The 13,025-nt window shown below is 40.5% G+C and overlaps 1 protein-coding gene across 25 annotated transcripts in view; it reads left to right on the top strand.

The window, feature by feature from the left end:
- LOC128755626 (adhesion G protein-coupled receptor L3-like) overlaps nucleotides 1-13,025 on the top strand; it is a 207,692-nt gene that overhangs the window by 127,109 nt on the left and 67,558 nt on the right. For all 25 annotated transcript variants that reach the window (XM_053859459.1, XM_053859471.1, XM_053859479.1 and 22 more), the window contains 2 exons: nucleotides 10,573-10,920; nucleotides 12,703-12,806. In XM_053859459.1, coding sequence (XP_053715434.1) covers nucleotides 10,573-10,920; nucleotides 12,703-12,806 — 452 coding nt within the window. The remainder of the gene's footprint in view (nucleotides 1-10,572; nucleotides 10,921-12,702; nucleotides 12,807-13,025) is intronic.

Here is a 13,025-nt window from a genome sequence, read left to right on the forward strand (position 1 = left end):
ACCTCCACCACATGGTTACTTCTTGTCTTATGTCTTATGTGTAGTTAAAATAAATGCATTCTCAAGACTAATATTGACAGTTTAGCTGATACAGTTTAGCGACTGTTGTTTGCCATTCAGTAGCATTGTGCATATGTATGTCGAGACGTGTTTATTGCTGGCTCCTAAAAAAGGGCTTCTTGTTCCGGGTAATGGTTCAGCAATGCAACATGGACCCCTTGGCTTCCTGAAGTAATGCATTCTAGTGGTTGGTTCTTATTCATTCTTTTGAATCATCCAACTTATGACTCAACTTATTGCGCTTCTTACTCAAGGACTTTCTGAACTCTGTGAAGGACTCAGAATCGAAAAAATCTCTGTCTTCTACATGATTCTGAATGGCTAGAGCAAAGATAAAATCTGCTTGGCAAAAGTTATCTCTTGGTTTTGCGTTTGTCCTTCGGACTCAAAAGACCTATGGGATATAACCAGAGTGGGGAGTTACACAAGAAGATGATGACTCAGCTCGAACATTTAAGGAAAAAGCCATATTGAGAGATTTCCTCAACAATGCTGCACACGAGTATTCTATAGTTGGTTTTGATGAATACTGTAGATCCAAGATTCTCTGCTATGGAGCCCACTAGCAATCATTGAGGTCAGGAAGTGTGCCAGGTTTGCGATGGATGTTTACATGTTTTGTGGCCTAAGAATACTTGAAAATCATGCTATGTGGTATGTTCCTTGGTAATGGAGGGTACGTGTGTTATCACAAAGATAGAGGTAAATTTTGTTTTGAGACTAGCTAATGGCATTATAGTCAATCTGCACTTGTAAAGCAATTTTTATTTGTCAAAACCTCCTGACTCTCATGGTGCAATATAAGTCAGGAAAGTGGATTTTTGCGTGCTATGCTGACAACAAAGGCATGTTGACTCGTTGGGCTTTCAATTGAAGCACGTTCTACCTTCCACTGGATATCCCTGCGCAGCACGTTATGTAATCGAAAGACCCCTGTCTGAATCGCTTAGACGGGATGGGAAATGTGTTTACTGCATTCCAACATCTGTGTGTCAACATGTAGTAAGGTGGAAGGCTGCCTTTGTCATCAGTATAGGACGCAAAAGTCCACTTTCCCAATGTTAACATGTCAAACGCCATGGGAGTGAGAACAGCTCGTATATATTTGATTTACATAACACAAAGTGAACTCATCAAATTCTTTAAACTCCGACAGCTTGAGTGCTACCTGAGGTGAAAGACTTTTCTGCTCAAAATGGGTCTCATGAAGGACGAACTGGCTTGCAAGACAATCTAAACTCATGTAGATAAATTTGACTGCATTCTGTGGCTCATCACAAGAAAAAGTAGTGTGATGTTTAAACTCTCATCACACCTATACCTTTTTGTTTTGTAGAATACTAAGCTATGCTACAGTAATTCAGACCACATGAAGGTGGTTTTTATCTTTTATTCTTTCAAAATTGACCCATCACATGTGTATGTGGTAGGAATTCAAAACAACTGCTTCCAAATTAACCACTACATTTGTTCACACTGGCTGAAAGAGTCTGCAGGAGCGAACCATATGGCATGGCACTGGACTGAAAGGGTCACTGTGCTTCTACACTTCAAATGTGGTAGATTGTGATGGAAGATCCACCATCCTAACTTCACAAGAGTCTGCTACAGATGTTACAGGGACAGTTAGTCTGTCCTGAGTAACAAGTAGATTTTATGATATATATATATATATATATATATATATATATATATATATATATATATATATATATATATATATATATATATATATATATATATATATATATATATATATTTCTTATTTTATCTCTGCATCCACGGTGTCAACAAAAAGAGGGATGTTAACAAGGGAGTAGAACATACCGACGCTGATTATCTGCCCAATTTATGCTTTTAAAATTCAGTGACGAGGGTCCGGAGCAACACATGGACTAAAGACGTGTTTGCCTCAAGCTTGCGTTCCTTTTTTATTTCTACTTCTTTCCCACCTGCCAAAAGCTGCTTAAATATCTCTATATGGGGAATTTTCCACACTGTTGTTTCTGCTGATCAAACCCGCCATGTAAAGAAAAGACGACTTTTTTCCAATATTTGTCGATGCCTATTTATGCACCATGCCAGGAAATGTACAAATGTGTTGTCTCTACAGATGCAGGGAAAACATTTGATAAACTGAAGTGGAGCTACTTGTTTGAAACATTAAGAAAGTTTTGATTTGGAAGTGTGTTTTTATTGTATCTTAAATTGTTATACGCAGCTCCAACAGCTATGGCTCTGACTAACCACCTTTATTCAGAGCCATTTAATTTATATCAAGGTGCTGAACCAGGGTGTCCTCTCAGCCCTCTACTGTTTCTCCTGGCCACTTGAGCCACTAGCCTTGGTTGTACGATCCAACGATTCAATACTTGGAATTTAAAGATGTACAACAGTATATAAAGTACCGTTACACACAGATGATTTATTGCTATACATATCTCAAGCCACAATCTCCTTACATGTGGTTCTCAATCTGCAGAGGGAATTCAGAGAAATATCTCTCGGAATTTTGACAAAATGAAATCATACTGTCTCTCAAAATCTCTCCTGTAAAATTTGAATATCCTGGAATAACTATTACCAAGAAGTTGAAGTTTGATTACTTATTTGTGCAAAACTTTCGTAAATTGATTGTTCAAATTCAACAGGATCTGGTTAAATGGTCTCTTTTTATCTGAAAGGATAGGTAGAGTCAACACAATTAAAATCACTCCCAAAATACCTGTTTCAGTGTTTAGCCATATTTATTTCTGGTTCAGACTCATTCGTAGCGCCATATATCTGGAATGGTGAGACACCCTGCTTGCAGATGACTTTTGACTTGAGGAACTTAGAATCAGCTTACAGTTCAGAAAGTTCTTTGGGTTGAAGGACGTGTGCTTTCCTAGCCCAATAACATCCAGTCATCTTTTGCCACCTTCAATTTTGGGTAAATCATTCAACAAATGGCATGAAAAGGAAATCAAATCTTACAAGAATATGTTTATTAAAAATAATTTTGTGTCCTGGGACCAATTGTCAATGTCATCTATAATGTGGTTTGTTTTATCAATAGAATGCCTACAAATCTTAATGGGAGTTGGATTTACAAACAACAACTAGTTGATGACACTTGGGTGAAGATTTTGGAGAAAGTCCAGTCCAAAGTGGTTCACCGGACGCATCACTCCAAATCAAAACTAGCCAAGATGTACCCAGGAATTGATTGTAACAGTGATAGATGTCGGATGGGGGAATCGACTTTGATACATATAGTATGTTTTGGACTTGCCCAACATTAGAAAGGTTTTGGACCAGAATATTTGAGTCATTTTCTGCGTTTTTAACAGTAAAATTGACCCAAATCCACTCATCTCCCTTTTTGGCGTCAATCCCAGATCTACAAGTTCCAAAGGGTGGCCATAGAATTTTGGCTTGAACTACTCTTTTGGCTTGTAGGCTGATGTTGTTGAGGTGGATGGAGTCAGAAACCACCCACATGCTCACGGTGGAAAAGAGAGGCAATGTATAATTCAAAACTTGAAAAAAATAACAGAGAAAAAAAGTGAGACTTGGAAATAATTTTTAATGTATTTTGAGAAACAAACAAATGTGGTTTTTGTTTTTTGTTTTTTTCCCTCAATACGTGTTCGGGTGAGTGTCAGTTCCAAAATTCCCCTCATGGGTATAGACACTTTTCTGTGATCTGCCATTTCTACAAAGTAATATGATATGTTTTGACAGATTTAAAAAGTTTGTATCAATTGCATTGTAAATATTGTCAACCAATTCAATTGCTCGGTATAAGCATGTCGTGATTTGCTCACCAACGATGAAGCTCACTTAATACATTGCACAAACCTGGAGTCAGTGACACTCCTCCAAAGGACGTAGACACCAGGTTGTCATGTCAGAAATAGGGTAGCAAAAAGGGTGGAACATTTTCGGTAAGTTTCCGTAAAGTTTCCCTTCACTTTCCATGGGATGTTAAGCATGGAAATTATGCAAAAATTCCGCGCCCCATATTATTGTAATTAATGGAAATTTGGGACATGAACATAAGCAGAAGTCGTGGAATGGAACACGTTCCAGCCCCGACATAGCAGTCAGCCCCGCTGATTGTGATGCGTCCACTCCTCCCAACTCACCACTCAGCAGCAGCATGTCTACTGTGGAGGTTCTTTCAACCTGTCATGTAAATATTTATATGCTTTATATCCTGCTGCATGCTGCGCAGAGAAGCGTGTTAAAATGAATTTACAGCAGCAGCACTTGACGGAGCACGCAGAGTCTCCGCGGCTCATGAAAGTGAGACCGCTGGTTCTTCAGGCTGTTAGCACAGCTGACGGTTGTGTCTGAATTAAATTAATTTAATGGTTAATTTTTTTCACATCATGGACACATGAGATCTCATTATTTTGATCACAAATTCATTGTCAATCCATGTGATCGGTGGTGGTCGACTGATAGGTATCGTGACCTGCGGCAAAAATCCTGATCGGCGCATCGCTAATATGTATATTTATATTGAAAGTCCCCATGTGCACACATGACCTCTACAAATGACTTCGACCGGCTGCTGGCACAGCTTTGAAATGAGAAATTAATTGGCAAACAATCTATAGCTCTCATCCATTATGGTTCTCATCATGTCACATCGTATGTTAGCATTATTGCTTGATGTCAAGCTGCATAATTTGACATTGTTCACCCACCTCCCCCTGCAGCCTTCAGATGTGGCTCACCACTGAAAGGATTTGTTTTATGACAGCACTTTCTTTATCATTTTCTTTTTCGTCATCAACACACAGAAGCATGTGTGTATGAATGTGTATGTGTATGAATTAAGAAATTAAATCTTGACATTTGGAACGCACTTCTCTGATTAATGCCCTATATTGGTTTTGGAAAAACCTCTTTTGTCTCTCACAACCTGTATTTTCCATTTTATACACAGACACGCAAATCCTCAGATTAAACCCACAGGTTTTGTAAGTGGCACCAATCGTTCCTCTCTTGGAGCGCACATTAAATATTCCCTCAAATTTTTCAGCATCAACCTTCTTGACTGTAAGTTATTCTGACACATGCAGTTTCTTGAAACCAAATTGAAGATTTGGCTTCATGTTTGTCCACTTTAAAATGATGAGAATAATAGTGTTGTGTCATGGAGGCTTTTATTGTGAATTCAACTTATGAGGACATCATATTTGATCATTGGTGGTCATATATGCACATGAGGGTGAATGTTGGAGTGGAGAGCAACCACTGGTTGCTCAACTTAGCAGAGCAATAAAACATACAAATTCTGATTGATTTATCCACTAAGTTATGAATAAAAATGACCAATCAATGATACAAATACACAGTAGCTCAGTATTTCATCATATATTTCAGAATGTATCCGTCTCTTCATGATGTTTCATGGCAAGCATCAGAATCCTCTTTGTTTCACAGCGACTCAGTCAGACCAGTTCTTGAACTGCCACTTTTATGGCACAGTTCTTTGCACTGTCACTCACTCTTGGGCACCTGCTATATAATAACATTAAACTGTGTAGCACAGACTGGATTTGTTCTGCCTCAGTTGGACTGTACTGTACTCCATGTCTGAGATGTCAGAAACATATTCGTAAACACTGGAGCAGTGTGATGAAGCCACACTCTAAGGTTGATGCACCAAAATCAGAGTGTAACTGGGTAGAGCATGAATATGGCACGTTCCTCAAGTTTTCACTAAATCATGACTTTGAAAAACAATAAACGAGAGAACCAGAAAGTAGTCACTGGTTATCTCGTTGTAGAAGACGCACGCAGAGAGTCTAATTAGTTTGAGACCAGAGCTCAGAAATGAAGCACAGAGCTCTGCGTGTGGTAGAAACAGCCTTTTCTCTTTTCGTGTAAAGGATCACTTGAATTAGTGTCTGGATGGCACGCAGAGAAACCTGCTTCTATTTATGATTGAGGAGGTGGTCCTCATTGGTGGATGGACGCTCTTAAGCCCCGGGCCTAAAGAATCATGAATATTTGATCAGCAGATGGTTAGGACGATTCATTTCCAATCAACTCCGTAATCCCTCTGGGATGGATAAAGTCTTAAATATACAAAAGATAAATTACCATGAGATTGGAGGCAACCTTATTGGATTATTGACTTACACTAGAGATGTGCAAGTCCAGCTCTGGTTTCCCCTGCTGTTTGGCCTAATTGCCGTATGAATAAAAGACAATGCGTTGGTGAACAAACCGAGGGACCCACCTACTGCATTCATGCACCCAAATGTTGTCATCCTAAAAAGCAGAAACTGCTTTTGTCCCTCTTTACAGGGCAAATGAGTGTTGTAAGTGAAAAGCTGCTGTCTTTCCATTCAAATAAATGCTTAGTTAAGAAGCAGAAACACAAATCATAAGTAGGTAGATCGTCGGTGGTCGTGCCAGTCCTTACTGCAGAGATCCAGCCCAAGAGGTTGTGGAACCAAGTAGAAGTGGAGTTCAGCATGTACCTGCTTATAAGGCTTCATGAAGTGATGTGCAGTAGGGGTGGGCGATACCATATCGTACACGATATAGCGCCAAACACAATCTCCACGATGACAATTCTGCATCTCACGATACATTCGATGAACACACTGCACACTCACTGCATTGCACTTGGATACATGAACATGATGAGAACGTGACGGCGCGTCACGCTCTCCAGCTCTGCGGTGTTTGACAGCTGACACTGGAGTGTGACAGTTGTGGAGAGTGTGGTGGATTGTGCTTCCTGATCGTATTTCTAATCGTATATTTAATACAGGGAACCTTTGGTAATTACATTGTTCGACTGGTCTCTGGATCTGTGTTTATTTTATTAGATGGAGTGGTCCTAACAGGTTCTCTGACGCAGTCGTCTGCCTTGGTTCATATCAACGTACGCAGGTCTCCCGCTGCGCTGGCGCCTCACCGAAACACTGTGGTGAAAATAGTTGGATATTAGACGGACCTCTGCCCCAGTATTGGAAGCAATGTCCTCTTCTGTGTCCCGGTTAGGGTTCACCAATGGCGGACACACTCACACAGGCTGCGCTAATACTACAACACGGCATCAGTTAGGGACCATCAACAAATTCTGAAACGTTCAAGGTATGAGTGAAATCTTCATTAAGGCAATGAAAATGTGTCCAGACTAGTCCATAGTTAAAGTAAACTGTTAAGAGACATGTGATACAGCAAACAGATAGCTCACTTTAACCCCTAAATAAAGTTGGCAGAGCAGTCTGTCAGAGATGAGCGGGTTCTACCAGATGTGAAACATTGAATTTCTCATCTCTACACTTAGTCATCTATTATGTTTAAACATAAACAAATGATGTCGGAAGCAAACTCCACTAATAAGTTTTATCATAAAGCAGTTTCAAGAGAGAATGTCGTGTGTCCAACACATGGAATAGAAAATGTATTTATTGTGTATTTATCGTTACCGCCGAAATTACAAAATTCATTGTGATAACTTTTTTTTTCTCCATATCGCCCATCCCTAACTCGAACCATTTGAATATTATTCGACATTGGAAAGGAACTGAGTAAACAATAATGCATCATTCAGTTGAACAAAAAGTGTCTTTGTCCTTTTTAGTGAGTTGTTTACAGTGTCCCTGTGTCGTTTTTCTGACTCGTGCTTGAAATACTTAAGCTCTAGAAAAATCCCTGCAAGGTCACCCACGCGTCTTACGAAGCAGAATACTTGTTCACCTTGTAGTTGCACTGAAGCACCACTTTTTCTCCCTCGTTTTAAGCTGCTCTCTATCCACTTGGACAGACAGGACTGCATGTTAAAACTAACAAAGCGTGACTGAATGTCCTTGCGTCCCCTCCCCTTGATGGTGACTGCCATCTCCCACTGTCGTTGCTTGAGCTTCTCACAGAGTAGACTTTTTTCCAAGAAGACCTTCTCAAGCCTGCTCTCTGGCTGATATGTGCATTTACGTATTGAACAGGCTGTGTGGTGAGAAAAAAATATTTACATGTGAAAACTGGTAGACTGGAATTGTGGCGGTAACTTCCTCAAACTGTATTTCTCACCACCAATTGTAGAAACACAAACTTGTTTCTGGTGTGTGTGGTGCCATGAATATTGACAACAGAGGGCTAAGATGGCTAATTACAAAATAAAGTCAATTACTAAAGAAGTGTTGTGTTTCAAAAGGTTTATTAAATTCAGCCTCATTAGAGCAAATACAGTGGAGTGAAAAATTGTTCTCCCTCTTCCTGATTTCTGGTTGTCCGCATGTGCGTCACATTGGAATGCTTCAGGTCTTCAAAGTTGAGCAAAGTTAAATATAACAATTGAATGCAATGTGCAGTGTCTTGTTTTAATGGAAAACTAAATAAGTCTGCCAGTGTCCCTTTCTATTTCCCCTCAGCATATTGTGCCAGCATGACCATTTAGGCTGTGAATTCAAACAACGAACATGGCTACACATGTGTAGTAAGTAGTAGTAAGTGCCTGTGGGTTTGGTACACTTTTGAGCCAGGAATCAGGGCTGTCGCACCTTATTAGAATTACTCATGTCTTGCCTCATGTCTTGATGACAATATTTTCACCATATCAAAATAGCTGCACAATCAGTTTGTCGTTAAATTTATTTGTGTTGATTGTTTCTCTCAAGTTACCAAAGAAGAGTAAACACTATCTACTCCAATGCTATCATAACTGAACTTAAAAAAACAGTCAAGACCTGACGGAACCAGTTGCTTTCCCTTTTCTCATGCAACTCATTCTGGAGTTTTGAAATCTTCAGGGGGATGAATGTGATGGTGGACTTGAATAGAACTGCGAACAGACCAGTGTTTTGCTTTGCTCTAAAGCCAGAGTTTAGAGCAAGCACTGCTTCTCTGCAACTCATGATCGAAACGGACTGCAGGAAACAGTGTCCATTATGGATGGGCGATAACTTATTCTCATCTCAAGATAAATTCGATAAACCAGCATGTTTATCGAATTTATCGTGCAGAAAGTATCACTTTCTGCATTGGACTTGCAAACGTGAACATGACGAGACCGTGACGGCGCTGCGCTCTCCATTTGATAGCCGACACCGGCGTGTGACAGTTGCAGAGGACGTTATGGACTTTGGTTCACGATCGTAGTTCTAAACTTACTTTTAAATAGGGAACCTTTGATAATTACATTGGTCGACTCTGAGTCTCTGGATCCGTCTTTATTTTATTAGATGGAATGGTCTTCGTAGGTTCTCTGACACAGTTGTCTGCCTTGGTTCACATCAACACATGCAGGTCTCCCGCTGCGCTGTCGCCTCGGCAAAACACAGTGATGAAAATAATTGGGTATTGGACGGACCTGTGCTCCACTATTGGCGGCGGCGTCCTCTTCCACGTCCCCAATTAGTGTTCTCTGATCGTGGACACACTCTCACAGGCAGCGCTAATGCTATGACACAGCATCAGTTAGGGACCATCAACAAATTCTAAAGCAAGTCAAAACATTTGCAAAATCTTCAATAAGGCAATGAAAAACATCCATTTGTGAGAGAGAATTGTGAAAAGGTTTTTCATCACACAAGACAAAGGACTGGATTTCGAGAATAGGATATGACTAAATTATCATTTATTCACATTATTTCTAATATTTCTTCAATAGCATCTAGGAAATGTGTCCAGACGGGTCCATAGTTAAAGTAAACTGTTACGAGACATGAGATACAGCAGATGTAACCCCTAAATAAAACTGGCAGAGCAGCCTGTCAGTCACGAGCAGGTTCTCCCAGAGACGTGAAACAGTGAATTTCTCATCTCTACATTATTAACATTAACATTTCATCACAGTTTCAAGAGAGACTGAAGTGTGTCTGACACATGGAATAGAATGAAAATGTATTTGTCATGATAATTATCGTTTTCGCCAAAATGACAACATTTTGTTGACCATATCGCCCATCCCTTTTTCCAGTTAATTACCTTCACCAACCAGAGTAACTCCGGACTAACGCATTTCAATAAAACTTCCAGTGTTGACAGAAATGGGCTCAGAAGACATTACATTTTGGTGTTGTTCTGTGATGTTTGTTTGAACGGGATTTATAGCCTCATCATTTTTTTATAATGATGAGAAAGGATGAGGTTGAAATGAAAACTAAGTGAAACCAAGTTGAATGAATGTCTCTTATTCATGAGTCTGACCAATTGAAACATAAACAGATAGGATCACTCGCATCACACCAAACCAAAGCCATCTGGACTTATACACTTGGCAGAGCCAATCCCAAACATTACCTCCATCAATCGCTGATGGACTGTCTCATACATAAAGTTTACCAGCATTGTAGTTTGCTATCTGTTTCTGGTGGTTGTGAATAGGTTCTTTATGCAAATAAAGCAGCTGAATATCATTATCTTGTCAAGTTCTCAAAACTGGTCTCCTGTTTTGTGGGGCCCAATTATTTTATAGCGCTGTTTTGCTCATGGATTGAAACTTGCATTTGTCCAAGGTCCCCTGACCAAACTCACTGATCATTTTGTCTTACTCAGAGTCCTCCTCCGTGATGGTCTACATAGACACAACAACCACGACAAGGACCAGCACCCGTGCCACCACCGTCTCCGTGTTATCTTCCACACCAAGGACCACTACCAGACTGCCAATCACCACAACTCCTGTTGTCCAGCGTCCCAAGGCAACCTCAACATTGGCGCCCGCAGTTCAGACTCCGGTGGACCTGGATCTGGTGGAGAACGATGAGAAGAAGCCGCCCCCATCGTCCAAGGTTCCCTACATCAGGGTGGAGTACTGCAACCCCTTGGTGATGATGGATGTCTCCTGGCCAAAGACCAAGCAGGGTGTACTGGCCAAGATGCCCTGTCCTCCTGCAACTATTGGTACTGGCACTTTCTTACCTTGCTTTTTATATATATATATATATATATATATATATATATTATATATATAGCCTCTTGAAACTTTCACACAGAAACTGAGGCGTGTGCGCATCATTACGAGGCCCCAGTGAAAGCTCACTAACGGCGTAACTTGCCGAGATGAGAGGAAGATGAACCCCCTCCTCTTGGTGCAGTGTTCAAAGACCTTTGTGTGACTTTCCCCTTCTTCTGTTTGAAAGTTCCTCGAGCATCCTCTTCAGCTCTGCATCCGAAGGACTGAGAGTCCTTATCGGAAGAGACAATCAAACACAGCTGTCCAAGGCGGGCTGCTGACGTAAATTACGTGTCAATCAAAATATATATATCTGTTCACACAAGGCACCATGGCTTTAAAACTCTCTTCACCTCCGTTAACGCAGTAGCAAGACCTAATCTGTGAAAAATAGGAGTCATGTCTCTGCTTGGAGTATGCGGTAAGTCGTTCATCCACTCTGATGAGGCTAGGTATTAGTGGTGTGCATTTATTACTGCAAGGCCATCAATATTTTACAGCCTCATGCTTTTTAACTAAAGCAGCACTGCTGTTAAGTACAGTACATGATATAATAAGCCGATGGCAGCACGGGCTTAAAGGTCAGTGGAACGGTAAGTAGCATAAGGAGCATGGCCAAGGAAGAATCGTAGTTAGGGTGCAAGTGTGGGAAATTAAAAAGATACTGTAGTGAGGGTGCCTCTCTAAGACGTTTTGGAGAGATGTAGGGTGAAGGGCACTCAATCATGTTTCAGGATCAGTTTTGTTTTGTGTTTTTTAACCCATTTTATATTGAGGATCCAAAGTCATCCATTTTTTTGTCTTTTTCAAATCAAATACGGGTGTTCTTTTCCCTCCCTCTTCAAAATGATGCGGCTGCTGTCTTCTCTTCAGGCAAAGTTGGCTAGTGCACATTATGCAAGACTGTTAGCTTTGAAAATCAGAACATGTTCTACCTTCTCCAGCTCAAAAAACAAATAATATTCCTGCTATTGTTGTGTCTGTCACACTTATGCTCATGTCGAAAAAAAAATAAATAAAGGGTTTTTGAAAAGGGTTGACTTTTGAACTTGTGAAAATTTTGGAAAATCTGAAAACATATCCTCACATTGATTACCAAGGGTCAAAGGTTAGTCTTCCAGCCTAATGTGATGCCATGAAAACACCAGCTCCAGTAAAACACCACTTACGAACAGGTGCTGCTTAAACACACCTCATTCTGTGAAGACAGTTGCAGGCTGTGTACACTGTATCGTGGGGACAGTGTTCCCAGATGACGGTCATGTTCTCCTTCTTCAGGCTGGGTATGAATTTGAGGAACGTGACAACCAGTCCAAGGTGTTGACTTAGCTTTTGAATACCATGTCTCTCATTCCACTCCAGTCCCTGTTTACACTTGAACCCTCGGCAACTTCTGTAGAGTGAAACAGCCCTTGTGTGATTGTAAACGTGTGTCTCACTGCAGTTGAAATGTCACTCTGTGTGACTTTGACTAAATTAACACGTGCAACTTCATTTCTCTGATAAAAACCGTCCAATTACCATTTCCACAATCCATAAATGAAATGACTTGAGACGTTTTTGTTCACCAAAGATAAATGTAAATGGCATATTCCATGGAGATGCATGGTAATGAAGTTAATATTTATTTCAACTGGGAAGTTATGATGCGAAAGCACAATTCATCAGCCTAGATATCTGAATGTACATCTCTGTCTCACTGATACTTCAACAACTGCCTTTTTCTCCAGGAGTGGCTTCATTCATGTGTGTTGGTCCAGACGGCTACTGGGACCCTCAGGGACCTGATTTTAGCAATTGCACCTCTCCATGGGTCAACCTCATCAGCCAAAAGGTATTGTTGAGTTCTGACTTAAAAGCGTCTTTACTTCTTTGCTGTTTGCTGGAACTGCTCATGTATAACAGAGAAACTCTCTCATGAACAAGCCTTGACACAGTCACTGCTGAGACATCAGTAGGTGACTTTGGTTTACAGAGACATGATATAGATTGATATAGAAGTACATGTCTCATATTTACCAATCTGAGTCAGTATGTCTCTAAATGGGAACAC

The sequence above is a fragment of the Synchiropus splendidus genome, chromosome 3 (assembly GCF_027744825.2).
Source record: "Synchiropus splendidus isolate RoL2022-P1 chromosome 3, RoL_Sspl_1.0, whole genome shotgun sequence".
Classification (NCBI taxonomy): Eukaryota; Metazoa; Chordata; class Actinopteri; order Syngnathiformes; family Callionymidae; genus Synchiropus; species Synchiropus splendidus.